Source organism: Solanum pennellii, chromosome 4, assembly GCF_001406875.1.
Source record: "Solanum pennellii chromosome 4, SPENNV200".
NCBI classification, from domain to species: domain Eukaryota; kingdom Viridiplantae; phylum Streptophyta; class Magnoliopsida; order Solanales; family Solanaceae; genus Solanum; species Solanum pennellii.
The window spans coordinates 33343205-33364891 of NC_028640.1; the positions used below are offsets into that span (position 1 = coordinate 33343205).

At 36.4% G+C, this 21687-nt stretch overlaps 1 protein-coding gene across 1 annotated transcript; it reads left to right on the forward strand.

The window, feature by feature from the left end:
- The first annotated feature begins 1464 nt into the window (after positions 1-1464).
- Positions 1465-20838, forward strand: LOC107015633 (AP-1 complex subunit mu-2). The gene is made up of 11 exons (XM_015215961.2): positions 1465-1791; positions 2468-2608; positions 5824-5886; positions 5982-6158; positions 6229-6332; positions 18266-18373; positions 18742-18838; positions 18934-19031; positions 19163-19304; positions 19408-19530; positions 20468-20838. The coding sequence occupies exons 1-11, from the start codon at positions 1663-1665 to the stop codon at positions 20564-20566; spliced, it is 1281 nt and encodes a 426-aa protein (XP_015071447.1). The 5' UTR covers positions 1465-1662; the 3' UTR covers positions 20567-20838.
- The last annotated feature ends 849 nt before the right edge of the window (positions 20839-21687 follow it).

A 21687-nucleotide genomic window follows, 5' to 3' on the forward strand; every position in this document is an offset into this window, starting at 1 on the left:
TTTCGCTTTCGCTTTTTCTTTTTACTTCACCTTCTCCTTCTCCTTCTCCTTCTCCATCTCCTCTGCCTTCTTCTTCTTCTCCTTCTCATGTTTTGTCTTCTTTTCCTTCTCCTTCTCTTCATTTGCCTTCTTCTTTTTCTCCTTCTCCTTCACCTGTTTTGCCTTCTTCTCCTTCTCCTTCTCTTTATTTGCCTTCTTCTCCCTCTCCTTCTCCTTCTCTTTATTTGCCTTCTTCTCCTTCTCCATTCTTCTCCATTTACTTCTCCTCCTTCTCCCTCTCCTCCTTTGCCTTCTTCTCCTTTTCTTTCTTCTCAATAATCATAGAAAGTGTTTGAGAAATAGATTTTTTCAGCCTCCTACATTTCAAAGGTTGTGAAGTCTTATTGGATCTTTGCACATCAATATTATAAGATATTTCCTTAAAAATATCAGTGAGTTTTTTTACACGCCTAATAAAATAATCATGTTGCTGCTCACATTCTTCGCATAAACAAAAAAAGCATTTCATGTTAGAAGAATTAGTTGTTGTCACAGATGAAACTTCTTGTATCATTTCATCTACAAGGTAAATAAAAAAAATTGAGATTTTACAATTCATTATAAAATAATAATAACAGTGTGTTGCAACCGATGGATAGTCTGTTGCGATAGATTATCATTATGTTGCCACATATGTACCTGCTGTTGCCCAACATATACATCTTATGTAGCAACAAATGCATCATATGTTGATACATCTGTACAAATTATTGCAACATTTGAATCTTATGTGGCAACAAATGACGAACATATCACTAATTTAGTGGCAACATACGCTAAATATATTTTGAATGTCTGAACAACACTATATTTCAAAAATCATATCAATAAAATGGCCAAAAAAAGAACAACAACAGCAACAAAAAACGACTTTTCACTTAATAATAACATTACAGATACAAATTCATTTCCTCAAAATAAGGATTTTTTGAGTTGACTGATTTTCTTTAAAAAATGATAAATAATACACACTATTAAGTCGATTATTCATTTTTACACCTGCATAATATTTTATTGTTCATTAATCCAAGATAAAAAATTCGAAAATTGTAAAGTATTTAAAAAAAATAACTTATCCATTTCTAGTAGAACACAATTACAGTTCAGAAAGATGAGAGAGTAATGGAGGATTGGAGAGGAAGAGTAACAACTACAGAGGAAGAGTAACGATGAATTTTCGAATTTTTAAGGAAGAAGATGAACAATACCCTAAGAGAGGAAAAAAAGAAGAGAGAGAAGAGAGGAAGGAAGATGAATTTTTTTTTTCTTTTAAATGATTTGGTTTGAATTATAAAATAATTTTTTTTTGTATTTTATAAAACATTAAATTTTATTCAAAATATTAATTTGATCCTATAATTAATTAATTACATTTTAAAGAAAATTTAACTTCTTTGATCAATCCGTCACCAAAAACAAAAACACACTTATTTGACACATTTTCTCAAATGAGTTCACTTACAATGAATCAATAATGTGAAAAATTGAGTTAGCTGGTTGGAAAATCCATCTGGAACTATAGTTCAATCCTAACAAATTACAAAATCAATTCTCAATCACCTCCAGATCTCATCGGAGATCGCTATATTCGCCGCGAATTCTGATTCGAGATTGTTACATCACATGGCAGGGGCGGCATCGGCGCTGTTCCTACTTGACATCAAAGGCAGAGTACTGGTTTGGCGTGATTTCCGTGGAGATGTCTCGTCCGTCCAGGCCGAACGATTCTTCACCAAGCTCCTTGAGAAAGAGGTTTTCTCTTGCTCTTTTTTCTGTTATCTCCAGATTTATTTGTCAACAAATAGTAAAGACAGATTTAGAATGTACAAGACTCAGTTGGTTCGGAATTGTAACTCGACAAAGAAGGAAATGCCACTGCTCGCTTGAAGCAGTATCTTTTCACTTTTCTTACTTTATAATATTGCCAATTGTATTTAACTTGGAAATGTAAGTTTTCCCCCGAGACTAGAATTATGCAAATCAATGCTTTTACTGGAGATGCTACATTTTAAGTCTAAATAGACTTTATCTAAGTCAATGCCTTTTAGTGGGAATGCTGCATTTTAATACTAAATAGAGTAAACAGGAATGAAAGACCGTTTTATAAGTGGTTTGGCCCGTTTGAAATCTTGTAGTTTGGTGTGCTCGTTGAAGCTTCTATCTGAGTTTTTATGCAAGCATGTGTGTGAATGACTTTCCATTGGTTAGGATGCCTCTTTTCTAGATGATGAAAATGTTGTGGAAAGAGAATCAAGTTAGGAAGTTATAGTTGAGTTGATACAGATTTCAATAGTTTCTTCGCATTCTGCAGGTTTATATTGATCTTCTTCTTGTTTCTTTCTTAGACAGCTGACTATGAACACTTAGTTGGAGAAGATGAGTTTACTTTTTCTGTCTAATTTAAGTGCTAAATTTTGATCACTTGCAGGGTGACCCTCAAGATCCTGTTGCATATGATAATGGCGTGACATATATGTTTATACAGCACAATAATGTATACCTCATGACCGCATCAAGGCAGAATTGTAATGCTGCTAGTATTCTTCTGTTTCTACACCGTGTTGTTGACGTAAGTGACATTGACATTTGCTTGCTTCACCTGATTTAGCGTAATTTCTATGCATGCAAATACTTCAATCACCAGATCTAAAATTCTAGTACATTAAGTTTTATTGTGAAGAAGAGAGAATAAAAAGTTTTAATCATCTATGCCAAAATTACCTTGCACTAATACATTTACAAAGCCTATTAAACTGCTCTTCTACCCCCCCAACTAACCAACTGTCACCAAAATTTGGCGTTGTGACCTTCGTATTTGAAGCCACAGAGGTCATCCAAAAGAGAGGTACTGTAGTATGAAGAGACAATAGATAGTAACAAAAACAATGGATAGTAGCAGAATACTAGTACCCCTATTTAATACTATGATCAAATAACACGAAACTACAAATATAACATAAATTGAAGAACAAAAAACTACAAGAGTAGTATTACAACTATTAGTAAGGGAAACAAGACAATGCACTCCTACCTACTAGTATGGACGCACTACTACTCCCTCTATACCATTTTATGTGGCACCGTTCAATTTGGCATGGTGTTTAAGGAAAAAAGAAAGACTTTAGAAACTTGTGGTGTAAAAGAATCTTTAAATATTTATGTGGTGGTAAATCATTTCATTAAGGATAAAGTTAAAAGAAATTTGGAAGTTACTAGTTTCTAATTATAGTATTTTTGGATGGACTAACAAGGAAAGGGTGCCACATAAAATCGGACGGAGGGAGTACTTACGAACCCTTCTGCCCTAGTTCATGTCCTTCACACCTTTCCATCCATGGTCATGTTCTCGGTATGCTGCAATTGCACCATGTCGTGTCTAATCGCCTTTCTCCAATATTTTTTCGGTTTACCTCTACCTTTCTTGAATCCATCCATAGACAACCTCTCACCATCTGCACTGGGTAATCATGCATCTCCTCATCACATGGCCGAGCCATCTCAACCTCGCTTCCCACGTCTTGTCTACGACCGAAGTCACTCCCACCTTATCTCAGATATTCTCAGTTTTAATTCTATCTCTCCTAGTATACTAACACATCCATCGCAACATCCTCATTTGTAATGTGAGAGTTCTTGATTGACAAACACCCTGCACCATACAACATAGTTGGTCTAATCACCACTCTATTAAACTTGTTCTTAAGTTTAGGTGACATCTTCTTATCACATTGGACTTCGGATGCAAGCCTTTATTTCATCCCGTGCACCAATATGGTGAGTGACATCCTTCTCTATCTCTCTATTTCCTTGGATAATAAACCCAAGATACTTGAAACTATGTCTCTTATGGATGGCCTATGCATCAAGCCTCACTTCCACGTTAGCTGCATGTATCACATCATTGAACTTACAGTTTAAGTATTCAATCTTGGTTTATGTTGCGTGTACTCTTCATTTTTCCAACCGACCCATCTCGATGTGAGTGGTGTGGGTGTGGGTACGGGGTGCGTGTCGGATTCGGTCAATCCAATTTGGATACTTTGACCAGATCCGAGAAAGAAAATGGGGCAGAAGAGATCAATTTCATGGCCGGCGAAAGTTGACAACTTCTCTCCTTTGAAGTTGTCACAAGGTTTGGTTGCTCCATGGAAAAGAATAGTGAAGAGGCAAAGCTTACAAGAATAGAGTGAGAGAGCAGGCAAAGTTTTTTTTGTACATGAATAGAGAGGACGCGAAGGCTCCATGGAAAGAATAAAGAATTTAAAGTCTTTTCTTGATTAAGAAGAGAGAGCTTTTTTTCTTGAAAAAGAACAGAGCATGTTTAGGGATCTTGGGAGAAGAAAGGACAACATACAACAGTTTAATGAATTGTACTATCCAATTAAAGTTAGACTATATATATATTATATATACATATATATATATATAAATGACTATTTCTTTTTTATGATAAATAAAAGGAATTATAATTTTTTAAAAATTAATTAGTAACAAGTGATAATTAATTTATGTTTTTGAATTTGTACATCTATAATTGATATGCTTTTAAGTATAGATTTTACAAGATATTTATTATTATTATTATTATTATTATTATTATTGTTATTATTATTATTATAATAATAATAATAATTATAATAATAATAATATTGACTAATTTTAGCCGAATCCCCGCACCCGTATCCATACTCGGATTCACACCCCCAAATCTTTAAATTTAAATTTTGCCAAATTTGACTCTTGGATTCGCATCCGTCTCGAATACCCGCACCCAAGTCCGAGCAACTTAGGTCTTGGTTTTGCTGAACCTGAACCCTTTAGATATTGTCTCCACACCTCCAACTTAGCATTAACTCTGTTGTGAGCCTCTTCAATAAAAACTACATCATCCACAAAATAACATACACCATGACACCTCACCTCTTGACTCAATATATCCATCACCAAGGCAGGTAAACACGGGCTAAGGGTTGATCCCTAGTGCAACCCCATCAAAACAAGAAAGTGATCCAAGTCTCCTCTCACTGTGAGTCTTAGCTCCATCGTACATGTTCTCAAAGTGACCTAGTGTACAACATTGGTACACATCTAGCCTCCAATCACCTCCATAGAACCTCCTTGGCATCCTCCATGTGTAAGTCCTTCCTCTCCCTATACTGCTCCACACTCTCTTTACGAGATGAATGACTTTTGTAGTCAAGCGTCCTAGCATAAGTCCGAACTGGTTCTCGGAAAAAGTCACGACCCTCCTCACCCTCATGTGCACCACCCTTTCTGAAACCTTCATAGTGTGGCTTAGCAACTTGATACCCTATAGTTGCAGTTTTGAATGTTACCATTGTTCTTGTATAGTAGAATAATCATACTCCATCTGCATGCTTCAGGCATCTTTGCTGTCTTAAAAATGAAATTAAACAACTCAGTCAATTTCTATGCATGAAGTAAATTGAATCATCAGATTTGAACTTCTGGTAAATGAAGCTTTACAAAGAAGAGAAGAGGAGATTTTTATTATCCGATCCATAATGAATTACCTCACACTAAAACATTCATAGAGCCTATGTAAGCGTTCTTCTGAGTTCTAACCACCTGCCTGACCAACACCCATGCCAGTCACATGACCCTTTAACTATCTTTAACAAATCAACTATCATTATACAGAAAATATCTACTTATTTCAATTGCATTTAAAAACACGTGCTCTTAGTATGCTGGGTTGAGATGAATTTATTTGTTGAGTAGTTTGGGAGAATTATTCATTTGTTTTTATTTGGTTTGTTGCAGGTCTTTAAGCATTACTTTGAAGAGCTAGAAGAGGAATCCCTACGAGATAATTTTGTTGTAGTGGTACAAGGGACATTTGATTTCTTTTTAAAAAAAAAGTGTGGCTGGAAAAGAATCATTAGTACTGGATGTGACTGGAATTATGTTGTCTTGTGCAGTATGAATTACTTGATGAAATGATGGACTTTGGTTATCCTCAATATACCGAAGCAAAAATTCTCAGTGAGTTTATAAAAACTGATGCATATAGAATGGAGGTTACACAAAGGCCTCCAATGGCAGTTACAAATGCTGTGTCCTGGCGCAGTGAAGGGATCCAATACAAGAAGAATGAAGTAAGTTTTGTGTTATATTTAATAGACAACTTTTTTTAGTGGCCTATATTTAGTTTTGTTTTTCTTTCAGGTATTTTTGGATGTTGTGGAGAGTGTTAATATACTTGTTAATAGCAATGGGCAAATAGTGAGGTCAGATGTTGTCGGTGCATTGAAGATGCGGACATACTTGAGGTATGCTTTTCTCCTTGATATAGCTGTATTTATGCATGTATGTGTCACTCTTTGCTTATTCGTACTTGTATCGGTAAAAGGGAAATGTCAGCGTATGATTCCCTAGCATGGGTGGGTGATAAATATTTATTTCATGTCTATAGGTGGTAAAAGATTTTTGACTTTATCCTGTCATGGTAATAAAAAAATCATATTTGCATTCGATCTTAATCCAAGCCAGCCCCAGAAAATTCTACATCAACTGCTTACTTTTCTCTCTATGAATCACCCCAAAAAAAATCAAGTTCCGTACTGGCTTCTTCTCGCCATCATAACCAGCAATGTTCTAGGGTGTGTTGGGCATGGAGGAAAACATTTTCCAAAAAACGTTTTGGAATTTTCTCATGTTTGGTTGGCCAACTTTTTTAGAAAATATTTTCTCTTGGTAAACAAGTTCCTTAAAATTGAAAAATTGGTGAGGCTGTACTCTGGACTATCAATACTATTAAGGTGGAAGTACTGTTTTTAAAAGAACTTTTGCACTATTTTTTCTTGATATGGAAAGTGGTGTTGATTTCCTATACGACGAATAGCACTAAGACAGTGTTAAGATTACATTCGAATTCTGTGCAAGAAAGGGTTGGGGAGAAAAATTTGGGTCAAAATAATAATGAAAACCCCAGGGAAGAACTGTAGTATACAAAAGTTTCTATCACCTAATGTTATCTTCTCTCTCAAAAAAAAGTTTGTATGATCTGTAGCAGGGGTTCAACATCATCTATTTACTCCAATTTACAACAAAAAGAAATCAAAAGTAGATAGTCCAATCTGGTCTTCAGAATGGAGTTGTTACAAACTTCAAAACATTTATTGTTCCTTCTCTCCTGATGCACCACCAAATATGGGCAGGTGTAATTTTCCGTGCCTTCTTCAATCTCTTAAATAGGTACTTTTTATGCCAACGGAACATCATATCAGAGTTCAACATTGGCATGACCTATTCAAGGCCTAAATAATATAAAACATCTACCATATCTGTCAAGTGAAATAACATTGAAGGAAATGATGGTTACTAGACTCTTCCTTTACACACAAATAACATCTATTGACTAGTTGGATGCCCCTCCTTTGTAGATTATCTTGGAATGAAGCAGCTTCTCTGTTCACTAACCACACAAAGCACATTACTTCCACTGGTGCTTTGGAGTTCCACACTTGCTTCCATGGGCCATGTGTGTATTGGTTCTTGATAGCAAAGAGTGATGGGACTTCTCTATGAAACGACCATGTCGTTGCCCCTTCCATATCAAGCTATCCTAACTGTTGTCAAGCTCTTTAAATAAGTTAGAAGACCAACAACTTCTACTGAACTCTCCTTTTCCCTTTCATTTGGATTCCCTCTTAGAAGTATGTTCCAGTTCTCTCCTTCCTTGCTTTGTGCTTCAGTGAGGTTTGTATCTCGTGTTATACTAAAACAAATAGGAAATTGATCTTTGAGAGGGAAATGGCGAATCTTGGTGTCCGTCCAGAAAGAGACTTTTCTGCCATTGCCCACTTTGATACCAATGTTAGCTGAGAAAGCAGGCCTAGAGTCCTGATATTTCTCCATATACCTACTCCTTGTGGTGGACATCCCATATAAGGGGACCATTCATTTAGGAGATCATGTTTTTCTGTTGTAACTTTCCTCCAAAAAGAACTAAGAAGTACGTTCAAAGTTGATTCTCCATAACCATTTTATTTAGGGCCTGTTTGGAAGGACCCCCTGGTAATTGAATTTCGTCTAAATGATTGGGAGGTTGAATGAGTAGCAGACTTACTTCAGGCCTTGAACCTGTTCCTTGGCACCAATGCAGAGTCCGACAAACCAATTTGGAAATTGCATAGTAGGGGAGTTTTTACAGGAAAGTCTTGTTACTGGGAAAGGAACACCAACCACTCTTTGACAATAGGTTGGCCCTGGAAATTAATATGGAAGATCAAGATCCTTTTAAAACTTGCTTGCTTCACTTGGATGGTAATTTGAAGCGCTTGTCTAACCCATGAAGTGCTACAAAGAAGTGGTATACATATCTGCTCAAGGTGCTATATGTGTGAACAAGAGGCTGAAGTAAATGACCATTTATTTTTGCATGGCTACAGATTTGTGGAACATGTTCATTTGTAAACTCGGGATTAATTGGACAATGCCCAGAACCACCTTTGAGGTACTAACACACTGACTAGGAATTGGGAAGAGAGGATCAAAGGAAGATTGGTGGAAAAATGTACCTGCTTGCATTTGGTGGACACTATGGCAAGAAAGGAATGAAATGTGCTTTGAAGGGAGGACTAGCAGTTCCTAGATGATCAAACATGAGATGCCTTAGTCTTTTGGTTTCTTGGTATAAGCAAGACTTAGTGGGGAAGTAGACAGTTTAGTGGAGTTTATAGGCTAACTGTAAATTTTTGAAAATTTGTTTTTGGATTGGAGAGTGATGGCACCCCCAGGGGTTTGTAAATCCCGTCTCATCAATTTCTTGATGAGTTCTTTTGTGTGAATACAAACTTACCTATTTCCAAAACAAAATAAAAATAGGAGAGTGCCATGGCAAGAACCGATAGAGCTGAAGCATAACATTGACGAGTCTTAGGTAGTGTGTTGTGACTTCAATGCACTAGATATCCGTCAGAGAGAACAACTTGTCACAGACTGACCGGTGAGCCGGTGCTATGTCAAATTTCTCATCCTGCATTGAAGAAATGGAGATGTTGATCCTCCTTTATGTGGAGGCTCTTTCACCTGGAGAAAGGGAGAGAATAATATTTGTGCTTCTAGAATTGAAAGATTTGTATATTGTGCAAAGTGGGGAGAGAATTTTACACAGATAAATTTAAAGCAGTCTTCCCAAAATTGCTTTAGATCATAATCCTATTGTGTTTTCCTGTGGAGATGAAGGGTGGAAAAAGTCTTATTTTAAATTTGATACATGGTTATTAGAGGTGGAGGGTTTCTAAGAGAAGGTGAAAGATTGGTGGGAGTCATTTAGTGTGCCTGACAGACCAGGTTATAATTTGGCTGAAAAGTTAAAAATGTTGAAAGTGAAGCTTGAGGAGTGGAGCAAAAATAATAAGGGGAACTGGAAAAAAAGGAAGGAAGAAATTCTCAATCAAATTTCTAATTTGAAAACAATTCAGGAACAAAGGCCCCTCCCTTACAGATGATGAACTGCTGCAAAAGACAGACCTGGGCATGAAATTTGAAGAAGTAGCAAGGAAGGAAGAATTAGCTTGGAAGCAAAGAACAAGAATCCATTGGCTAAAACAAGGTGACAAAAACACAGGACTTTTTCATAGAATTGCTACTTCTCATAAAAGATTCAACTGTGTATGCCAATTGGAAGTGGATGGAGCTGTTCCTAAGGATCAAGTTGTGATCAAAGAGGCCGTGCATAATTTCTATAAAAACCTATACACAGAGGAAAAACAAGTGGGACCTGAGTTGATATTGCAGGAGGCTACAATGACCACTAAAGAAGAAAAAATATGGCTGCAGAGACCTTTTGAGGAAGAAGAGATAAAGGGTATCTTTGAACTTATGTGCAAAGGAGAAAGCCCTAGGTCCTGATGGATATCCAATTTCAGACTGCTTTTTGGGCCCTGTTGAAGGAAGACATCACCAATGCACTTCAATTTTTTTCATTCTAATTAGATTTTTGAGAAGAGCTTTAATGCATCTTTTATTGCTTTAATCCCAAAGAAATCTGGAGCATCAGAGTTGAAGGATTTTAGGCCAATCAGCGTGGTTGGGGGAGTCTACAAGATCATTGCTAGATTGTTGGTTGAAAGACTAAAAAAAGATGGTGTCGAAATTGATCAACAAACATCAAATGACTTTTGTTAAAGGGAGGCAAATCATGGATGCAACACTCATTGCTAGTGAATGCATTGACTAAGTGGTGAAAGGAGGAGCCCCTGGTCTAATGTGCAAATGAGATATTCAGAAAGCCTATGACCATGTGAATTGGTCTTTCCTCTTGAATACTCCCAGGCAAATGGGATTTGGCAGCAAATGGATGAAGTAGATTGAGGTATGTATAAAAGAAGTCAAGTTTTTTGTCCTTGTGAATGGGGAGCCCAGGGGCTTTTTGAATAAAAAAGAGGGCTGAGACAGGGTGATCCTCTTTCCCCTTTCTTATTCTTTTTGGCAATGGAAGATTTTGATAGTATGATGAGGATTGCAACACAAAACAGATAGATTAGAGGCTTTCAGGTCAGAGATAGAGTGGGGGAAGAAAAAGAAGTGTCATATGCTTTATGCAGAGCATATTTTGATTAGCTACATTAGTAGTCTCTTTCTGGTAAATGAGGTCCCTCAGATCCAACAACTAGCAAATATATTGGGATGCAGAGTGGAGCATTTGCCAACCATATACATGGGAATGCCCCTGGGTAGTAAACACAAAACAATGGAGATACGGAATGGTATTTTGGTGAAAACGGAAAGAAACTTGTTAGATGGAAGGTACAATACCTATCCCTAGGGGGTAGATTGATTCTTATAAACTTTGTTCTGGACTCTTTGCCAACCTATGTGATGTCCTTGTTTCTAATCCCAACAAAGGTGGTGAAAAAACTAGACAAGTTTAGAAGGAATTTCCTATGGAAAAGCAATAAGGAGGGGAAGGGTTATAACTTAGTTAACTAGAAGAATGTTCTTAGCAAAGAAAGAGGGGGTTTAGGGATCAGAAATTTGAGGCTGCGAAATGAAAGCCTTTTGATGAAATGGCTGTGGAGATACACTGAGGAAGATGCAACTCTTTGGAAGGAGGTTATAGTAGCAAAATATAGAGAACTAAATCCCCGGTGTACAAAAATCACCTATGAACCATATGGGGTAGGGGTATGGAGGACAATTAGGAACCTATGGTCACAAATGAAAGGGAATATGTATCTTAAGGTGGGTAATGAAAACAAAACTAAATTTTGGAAAGATGGCTAGATAGACCATACCTCTCTTAGAGAACTTTTTCCAGATTTGTTTCTAATATGAGAGAACTCTGATGCTAGAGTCGGTAATTGTTGGACAGACATTGATGGGACATATCTTTAAGAAGACTACTTAATGAGTGGGAGATGTAGAGGGTGACAGCGCTACTGGAAAAACTAGCTGGAATGATTATAACTACAACAACAGACAAGATCCTGTCGAAACATAGTAAGGATGGAGTCTTCTTAGTCAACAATGCCTCAAAAGAAAACTACTGGGATGACAGGGGCCCAAAATATAATTGGAACTACTTTTGGAAGAGTGACATTCCTACAAAAGTAAAGTGTTTCACCTTATTAGTGATAAAGAGAGCATGCTTAACAGGAGAAGTTCTACAAAAGAAAGGCAGACAATTGGTCCCTAGGTGTTTTTTTGCGCAACGGGACAGGGAAACAATAATCATCTCTTCATGCATTGTAAGTTTACTGCTCAAATTTGGAACTTGTTTCTCAACATCACAAGCATGAACTGGATAATGCCAAGAACGTACATCAGATATATTGAGCTGCTGGATTAGGAGGGAGGCAGTAAGAGTCAAAAGAGATGGTGGAAGCTAATACCATCGTCATGTGATAGGAAAATCTGTAATTATCCTTTTTTGGAGGTAGCCAACATACCCATAATGCTGAAGAATTCAACCTTACCAGTTAAAAAAAAAAGAAGATCCAACTCTGGTTTACAGGAAAGTTAAGCGATTTGCTTATGTGAATATTCACCAGCAAGAACAAAAATGGAAAAAATTGGATCACCTTGCCCAATGCCCTTGTGAGTAGTTAGCAATTTTGTGGAGATCCATTAATGAGAACTGAGGATCTGACTGTGCCGATGCAGTACCAAATCTCCATTTTTGTTCTTGCTAGCAAATAAACTCTGTGGAGAGCCATTAATGAGAACTGAGAATCTGATTGTGCTGATGTAGTACCAAATCCGTGGTGCGGCTTCCTATCAAACCTGTTAGAAATATGCATAAGAACTGCATCAGTCCAAATTGTATGTATTGTAGGGTAGTTATTTACTGTGTAGTAGTTAAATTCTATCTTATCCTTATCCTTAGTTTTATAATCTTATCCTTAGGAGTTGGTTTACTTGTAAAAACAATAAATATCTATGTTATAATGAAGTAAGTAGTTTTGCTTTTCATAAATTTTTTCTTCACTAATATTCTTACTTGTTCAATAACAAAAGAAGATTATATTATTATGTTTTTCCTTCCCTGAAAACTAACAATTGGTATCAGAGCATTTATTTCTTGAGGGATCCGTGGATGTTTTGATTGTAATCAACAAGACAAGTTTATCAATCATGGAAGCAAAATCAAGTTTTTCTGTAATAGCACCACCTGTTTTAATGGTGATAACTATCAGATTTGGGCGGTAAGGATGGAAACATATCTAGATGCCATGGATATGTGAGAGGCAGTCGAAGAGGATTATGAGGTTCCTCTATTGCCTAACAATCCTACTATGGCCCAAATCAAAAACCATAAAGACAGGAAAACCAAAATCAAAGGCAAAGACCTGTTTATTTTCAGCAGTATTTTCTTCAATCTTCACTCGAATTATGTCTCTAAAGTCAGCAAAAGCCATCTGGGATTATCACAAGGCAGAATACAAAGGGGATGAAAGGATCAGAGGTATGCAAGTGCTAAATCTTACAAGAGATTTAGAGATACAGAAGATGAAAGAAACTGAAACCATCAAAGATTACTCTAAAAGGCTATTAAACATAGCAAACAAGGTAAGATTGCTTGGTTCCGTGTTTAATGATTCACGTATTGGTGAAAAGATTTTGGTAACTATGCCAGAAAGATTTGAAGCAACCATAACTACTTTGAAAGACACGAAGGATCTGTCCAAGATCACCTTCACAGAGTTATTGAATGCTTTGGAAGCACAAGAACAACGAAGAGTCATGAGAGAAGAAGGAAATACAGAGGGAGCATTGTCTGACAAGCCTCAAGATGGAGGCAAAAACAAAAAGAAGAAGAACAAGAATAATGGTGAAGGCATTTCAACAAGTACTACCAAAGGAAAAACTGGTCACTCAAAGAAAAGTTATCCTCCTTGTAAGCATTGTAACAAGAAAGGTCATCCACCATATAAATGTTGGAGAAGGCGTGATGCTAAATGTAGTAAATGCAATCAACTTGGGCATGAAGCTATAATTTGCAAGAACAATAGTCAGCAACAAGAAGAGGCTAAAATTGTTGAGGGTGAGGAGGAAGATCAACTCTTTGTTGCTACATGTTTTTCAAGTAGATCATCTAGTGAGTGTTGGCTGATAAATAGTGGATGCACTAATCATATGACAAATGACATGTCTCTCTTTAAGGAATTGAAGCCCACGACCATTATTAAAGTCATAATAGGTAATGGTCACCATCTTTCTGTAAAAGGGAAAGGAACCATTGCTATTCCAAGTAATTCAGGTACTAAAACAATTTCTAATAAGCTTCATGGACCTGACATAGATCAAAACTTGCTTAGTGTTGGTTAATTGATGGAAAAAGGCTATAAGTTAAATTTTGAAGATAATCGTTGCTTGATCAAGGATGCTTCAGATCAAGAAATGTTTAAAGTAAGAATGAGAGGCAAAAGTTTTTCATTAGATCCATTTGAGGAGGAGCGTGTTGTTTTTTCAGCAAAAGAAAGTATTGCAGAAGTATGGCACAAGAGACTCGGACACTGTCACTATGAAGGGTTGGTTAAATGCAAAAAATGAAAATAGTTAAGGACTTGCCTGTTTTAGAAGTAAATTCTTAAAATTGTCTTGCGTGTCAATATGGAAAACAAAACAGACTTTCATTTTCAAAGACAACTTGGAGAGCCTCGAACAAATTGCAATTAATTCATACTGATATAGCAGGATCACAAAGGACTCCTTCACTAAAAGGTAGTCTTTACTATATCATTTTTGTAGATGATCTAACCCGCATGTGCTGGATTTATTTTTTCAAGCATAAGTCAGAGGCTTCTAATGTTTTTCGGAAGTTCAAAGCAGAAGTAGAAAATGAAGCCAACGGTAAAATTCAGTCCGTAAGAACAGATAATGGAAAGGAATACACTTCTTACCAGTTCGACATGTTATGTGAGGACGCAGGGATTCATCATTAGCTTACTACTCCCTATACTCAACAACAAAATAGAGTAAGCGAGAGAAGAAACAGATACATTATGGAGATGACCAGATGCATGTTGCACGAGAAGAACTTGCCAAAGAAATTTTGGGTAGAGGCAGCAAATACATCAGTTTTTCTTCAAAATAGGCTTCCCACAGAGGCAGTGAAAGACCAAACTCCATTTGAAGCTTGGTATGGATTTAAACCATCATTAAATTTTCTTAAAGTGTTTGGTTGTCTCTGTTTTTCCTTCATTCTTCAGGTTAAACGAGATAAACTAGATAAAAAATCTTTCCCAAATATTTTTATTGGATATTGTTCAGTTTCAAAGGCATATAAAGTCTTCCAACCACAAACTGAAAATATAATCTTTAGTAGAGATGTGAATTTTATTAAAAATGAAGAGTGGTGTTGGGAAGACTCGAAGAAATTTGTCGTTAACACTTCTGACAAAGCAAAAAAGTCTCCTACCCAGTTTTTTAAGAAGAAATATCACTCTCATGGCAGGATGAAATAATGGATCATTTACCATTCAATGGTACTCGACAACTCAGTGATATATATCAGAGATGCAATGTAGCAGTATGGGAACCTGCTGGGTATAATGAAGCCAAAAATGATGAAAAATGGGTTGCTGCAATGAAAGAAGAGTTGTTTATGATTGAGAAAAACATGACTTGGTAGCTTGTTGATCAACCTGAAGACAGAAAGATAATTGGGTTGAAATAGGTATTTAGAACCAAGCTAAATGTCGATGGTTCAATGAATAAGCATAAAGCAAGACTTGTAGTTAAGGGGTATGCTCAAATTTTTGGTGTGGATTATTTTGATACATTTGCACCAGTAGCTAGGCTTGACACGATCAGGTTATTTCTTGCTCTTGCTGCACAGTTGGGTTGGAAAGTGTATAAGATGGATGTCAAATCAGCATTCCTTATTGGCTTTCTACAGGAAGAAATTTATGTTGAGCAACCTGAAGGCTTTGTGAAGAAAGGAAATGAAGACAAAGTTTATAGGTTAAGAAAGGCACTTTATGGACTTAAACAGGCACCAAGGGCCTGGTATGGTCGAATAGATGGCCATTCTTGGCTTAGGCTTTGAAAAGAGTCGATCATAATCTACTCTTTATGTTAAACATCATGGCATTAATATTCTTGTTGTGTCTATATATGTGGATGATGTACTAATTACAGGAAGCAATACAAGGCATATCGAGGATTTCAAGCAAGAAATGATGCAAGCCTTTGAGATGACTGATCTTGGTCTAATGTCTTATTTTCTTGGTATGGAAATCAAGCAGGGACAAGATGAAGTTTTCATTTGCCAGAAGAAATATGCTAAGGAAATTCTCAAGAAATTCAACATAGAAGATTGCAAGGAGATGAATACTCCTATGAACAAAAAAGAGAAACTAAGCAAGAATGACGGAGCAAAGAAAGTGGAGGAAACGTACTTCAGAGGCTTAGTCGGTTGTTTGATGTATCTCACAGCTACAAGACATGATATTTTGTATGCTGTAAGCATTCTATCGAGGTTCATGCATTGTGCTATTGAGGTGCATCTATAAGCAGCAAAACGAGTTGTTAGATACATCAAAGGAACCATCAATTATGGTGTCAAGTTTCAAAAAAAATAAATTTGGAACTACTTTGGGTATTCTGATAGTGATTGGGCTGGATCCGCAGATGACATGATGAGCATGTGGTTATTGTTTCAATCTTGGCTTAGGAATGTTTTCGTATTGCTCAAAGAAGCAGGACATTGTGGCTCAATCCACTGCAGAGACGGAATTTGTGGCTGCAACAACAGCTTTAAATCAAGCATTGTGGTTCAGGAAAATTTTTGGTGATCTACACATGAATCAGACAAAAGGAACTGAAGTATTTGTGGACAATCAATCTGCAATAGCAATTTTTCATAATCCTGTATTTCATGGGAAAACAAAACACTTCAACATCAAGCTTTTCTTGTTGAGGGAAGTGCAAAATAATGCTTACATGATTCTCCTCTATTGCAAAACTGAAGAGCAGCTGACTGATATCTTCACCAAACCATTGTCAGGCAATAAATTTCAACTTCTCAGGCAAAAACTTGGAGTTTGCAGCTCTTAAAGCAAGGAGGAGTGTTAGAAATATGCATAAGAACTGCATCAGTCCAAATTGTCTGTATTGTAGGTTAGTTATTTACTAGGGTAGTTATTTACTGTTTAGTAGCTAAATTCTATCTTATCCTTATCCTTAGTTTTTTAATCTTATCCTTAGGAGTTGGTTTACTTTATAACTCCTATAAATATTTTTGTTATAATGAAGTAAGTAGTTTTGCTTTTCATATATTTTTTCTTCACTAATATTCCTACTTGTTCAATAACAAAAGAAGATTATATTGTTATGTTTTTCCTTCTCTGAAAACTAACAAAACCTCATGTCTTTTAGTATGTCTAAAAGGAAACCCCAATTAACAGGATTGTACACCTTCTCAATGTCGAGCTAGCACATGTTACCTGTATTTTTCTCCCTTTGTGTGAAATCAATGCATTCATTTGCAATAAGTGCCTCATCCATACTCTGTCTCCCTGTCAAAAAGGCCATCTGAGAGTTGGAAATTAGCTTTGGCAAACTCTTTTCAACCTTTCTGTGAGCAATTTTCAGTTTTTTTTTTTGGACAGAATGAAATCAGGCCTCCCCTGAATTACAAATGAATGCAACTATCCACCAATCATTTCCTCAAAGCCTTCTTTCTCGAGCCACCAATTTTCAAATTTGAAGTACGTGTTGTTGCTTCCCATTTCCGTCATTGTAAAAGTAGAGGTGTATAGTCAGAAATAATTTTTGGCAAGGTTAGCTGCTTCATAGAATTAAACAACTGTTCTCTCTTAATTGTATTTAGCTTATATAATTGTTAAAGTAAACTTCAATCAAAGAAAATTCCTATCATTACTATAGGTGGAAAAGGTGAGATCTTTGGAGCTAATTTTGAGCTTAGAACATCAGCTGGGGACAGTGAAAACAGGTAGGTACAGTTAATGTTATAAGGTGCAGAGCAACTGTACCTGTATAGCCAACATATATGGCTTTGCCAACAGACTTTTGGCCATTAATGTGTTAGATGGAGTATAATTTTCTCAACAGAAAGGGCTTGACCCTGTTGCATATAAGATTGATGATTGTAAGAACTCTGTTATTTATGGGGACATTTGTAGTGGTTCTTGTTTATGAAATTATACATCAGAAGTGTTAACTTCAGTAAAAGTTGAGAGTGATGCCCCTTTTCTGAAGATTAAAACAGTTTGTTCAGAAACCAAGATAAAGCCTAAAACCTCTGGGATGTTTCTAAATATAGTGTCCTGTCTGATCTTAAATTTTTTATTTATATGCTTTGAAATATTTCTAGCAGCGTGAAAAATATTCTATACTCATTATGATTTCTGCAATCACTAAGGTCGTATTCACATGTAAGTTGCAACCTTGTTCTCAGAGTCTTTCACTTGAGATCCACATAATTGAGTTGATGGAGTTCTTTCTTGCTGCATTTCCTCCTCATTTTTCTAATGAGCTGCCTCAATAGTACATCACTAGTGCATGTCTATGAAAACATCTTGGATTTAAATGTTAACTCGAGGACTGCATGCCTTTTCATATCCCTAAGGTTTTCACTAGTTTAAATGCAATCTAATTCCTGCTAAATGTAAACCAGCTGCAAAATGCCACCACGTCACTTTTCTTTAGTCTCAATTTTGAGATCTTGTTCTTTACCCAGCCATTTAATCCAGTGGTACTTCTCTGAAGCCATAATGTTTTTCTCTTGCAGTGGTATGCCGGAGTGTAAGCTTGGTCTGAATGATAGAGTATTGCTGGAAGCACAAGGACGTAATGCTAAGGGGAAGGCTATTGATCTAGATGATATCAAGTTTCATCAGTATGTGATTCAACTATATCTTTTGTTGTGTGTTATAACATATTTTTGCATATATTCTTTATGCAAGAATTGGCCCAATCTGGGTGTGGGAGTAGGGGGACAAATTATGATATTTTGGGAAATGTAGTATAATATTTTAAAACTTCCGATAAAGTAAGCAAGTGGGGGGAGAGTGGGTGGTCCTCAATTTTAACTGGAAAATCCTTGTTGCCCTTTTTAAAATGAAAAAATCTGAATGCTTTTCTATAGTATAACTTGACCACGTTAAAGTTGTAACCCATATCTCTCCCACTCAACCAATCTCCCTTCCACCTTACTTACTTCCTATTATGCTTGTCTCTCATTCTATAACTTCTACTTTAACTTAGGTGTGTGCGTTTGGCCCGATTTGAGAATGATCGTACTATATCATTCATACCTCCTGATGGAGCTTTCGAAGTTATGACCTACAGACTCAGTACACAGGTACAATAATGTTTTGGTGCTCTCTATCTGACTGAGATCTTTTTAGTGCCTTCATTGATTCAATAGGTTAAAACGTGAGTACTACTTACTATCAGGTAAAGCCTCTTGTGTGGGTAGAAGCCCAAGTGGAAAGACATTCTAAGAGCCGCGTGGAAATTCTGGTTAAAGCACGAAGCCAGTTCAAGGAGAGAAGGTATGTCCATTTGTACTATGCTACACACCTAATTGTAGCTGCATCATTTAATCTGTAGGAACTTGGATGACATGCATTATGATATTACAATGTGTTGCTGGTTAAGTTTTGAGTTTATTTGACAATTTCAGCACTGCAACTAACGTTGAAATTGAGTTGCCCGTTCCAACTGATGCAACTAATCCAGATGTTCGTACATCAATGGGATCATCTACTTATGCACCTGAAAAGGATGCATTGATTTGGAAGATAAAATCTTTTCCAGGTGGTAAGGTAAGCGTGCGCTTAGTCATAGCTGAAGGTTTAACTCGGTTATTTTTTGCCGTTTGTTCTCTCACTGAGATCTCTTTTATACTAATTCTTATTTCATTTTCAGGAATATATGTTGAGAGCAGAGTTTAGACTTCCCAGCATTTCAGCAGAAGAAGCAGTTCCTGAAAGAAAAGCTCCTATACGTGTGAAATTTGAGATACCATATTTTACAGTTTCGGGTATACAGGTGAGTCTTAAATAGCTGTAGTTCAGTTGGATTATTCAGTATTTTCCTTTTGTCAAATTCCTACAGCACTCTAGTAACATGTACACATTTACTCCATCGTATTGAGACACCATTATGAGTCGAGGATTCAATGCGTGAAGAGAAAATTAATTTAGAAATTAACTACTAATTACTGCCTGCTGGAAAAAAAGAAAAATAAAGAACTGAAAAAGCTAATACAATTAAATTAATAAACTGGAAAAATAAGAACAACAAGAGTCGGCTGAAGAAGAAAAAAATAAGAGGAAAAAAAGGGGAAAAGCTGAAAAAACTGAAAAAGAGTAAATAAGAGAAGCCAAAGGGTAAAAGCTGAAGAAAAAAAACTTACGCAGCACAGGGAAGAAAGACAGAAAGAATGGGGGGAAAATCCGCAGGAGGAATAATTCCACTTTGAAATAATTCAAGGGGTCATAGGTTGCCTGCAAAGTTGAAGTGTTCTTTGGGATTAACTGGACAAGTCCAGGGGAAAAAGTGTATTATCCCTATTTACTGTCCTTAAGAGGGAGCATGGTTTGGAGGCAGGTAGTAGTACAGTTGATAAGCTGAGGAACTCTAAAGGAGTTTTGTTTATAGTGACGTATGAGGTGATGAAGTCAACATAACCAACTTAAATGTGTAGGCCTGATTGTCCCTGCATCCTAAAGAAGAGAACCAACAATTGTTTGAGTCTTAACTCTTGAACTTAGTATTTAACGTCTCTGTCTGATCTTGTTCTTCTGGTTGGTGGCGGAAAATGTGATACAATATCATGCCTTTTATGACCTTCTTTGTGGGCTTAGTTTGGCGAATTTACCGCATCGACAGCCTAAATGTAATTTTGTTTTTTAGCTTTCCTTTTAGCTGGAACCGGTTATTTGCAAAAGTTGTGACCAATGTGGGATCCTCTAATGCATGCTAGGTTCGCTACTTGAAGATAATTGAAAAAAGTGGTTATCAGGCTCTTCCTTGGGTGCGATATATTACCATGGCTGGTGAATATGAGTTGAGACTTGCGTAAAACCACACCGAGATGATGATCCAATGCAATTAAGTTTGCCCGAGGCTCGGATAAGTCACGAGTTCCAATGCTTTGAGCTGTTTTGCAGGAGATGAACTGGTTTAGCTCATAGAGTTTAAGCAAATTGTTTTGTTGTGCCAATTTGTTATTTATTTGACTTTATTGCTTGTATGCTAGCCACATTTTCTTGTATAAAGATGTCTGCTGATTAAGTTCATGTTATTCCATATACTGCTGGAAGAAACGGTTTCAATGCTGTTTATTTGCTTAAACCCTAGACGAGTCACGACTGCTGGTACAGGCGGTCGTTTGTATGGTTTTTTCTGTTTTATCCTTGTTTATAGTAGCTTTGATTTGACGTCACATAGCAAGAATTTTTGGCAAATAGGTTTATACAGATTATTATTGTGATAGTATTAAGCTAGGATTCCATTTCTAGAGTGTTGGTCTTGTCATGGGATTACGAAGTACTGCTACTGGATACGTTTGATGGGAATTAGGGGTGTCAAAATGAACCCAAATATAGGTAATTCGTCCAATCTGCCTAGAAATTTATGAGTTGGTTTTAAGATACTTTGAATTGGGTTCAATCTCAAATCGTTCAAGCCTTAACCCATTTTAAGAGAATCTTTGGTTGAGCTCAATTTAATTTCCAATTTTACTTGTTTCAAGACTCTTTATTTGCATTGATGTAATTAATGTATGTTCCTACATTGACAATATGAATTACTATCTGCATCATCATCATTTGAAATTTAAGTTGTGATTATAAAAGTTAAATAATATGTCAAAAGTATTGAGATTGAGCGGATCAAATTAGGCGAGTCATGCATGACCCAAGCTATTTTTTAGTCTGCTTGAATCTAATGTATACTTGGGCTAGGGGTGTTCGTGGTTCGGTTTGGATCGGTTATTGGTTAAAACCTAAACCAAATCAATCTAGTCGGTTTTTTAAATTTCTAAAACCAAACCAAACCAAACCAAATGAAAAAAAATAACTATCGGTTTGGTTATTGACGGTTTGGTTCAGTATTTCTGTTTTTTTCGGTTTGAAAGTAATTAATTTTTAAGGACATATGTATCTTGATTAAAAAAACATCTAGTACATGAACAGTCCACAT

Excerpts from the sequence above, each read along its gene's own strand:
- LOC107015633 (XM_015215961.2), top strand. The coding sequence starts at position 1,663 with ATGGCAGGGGCGGCATCGGCGCTGTTCCTACTTGACATCAAAGGCAGA. Across the intron at positions 18,374-18,741 it reads GATGATATCAAGTTTCATCA|GTGTGTGCGTTTGGCCCGAT; the intron begins GTATGTGATTCA and ends ACTTTAACTTAG. Across the intron at positions 19,531-20,467 it reads TTACAGTTTCGGGTATACAG|GTTCGCTACTTGAAGATAAT; the intron begins GTGAGTCTTAAA and ends AATGCATGCTAG.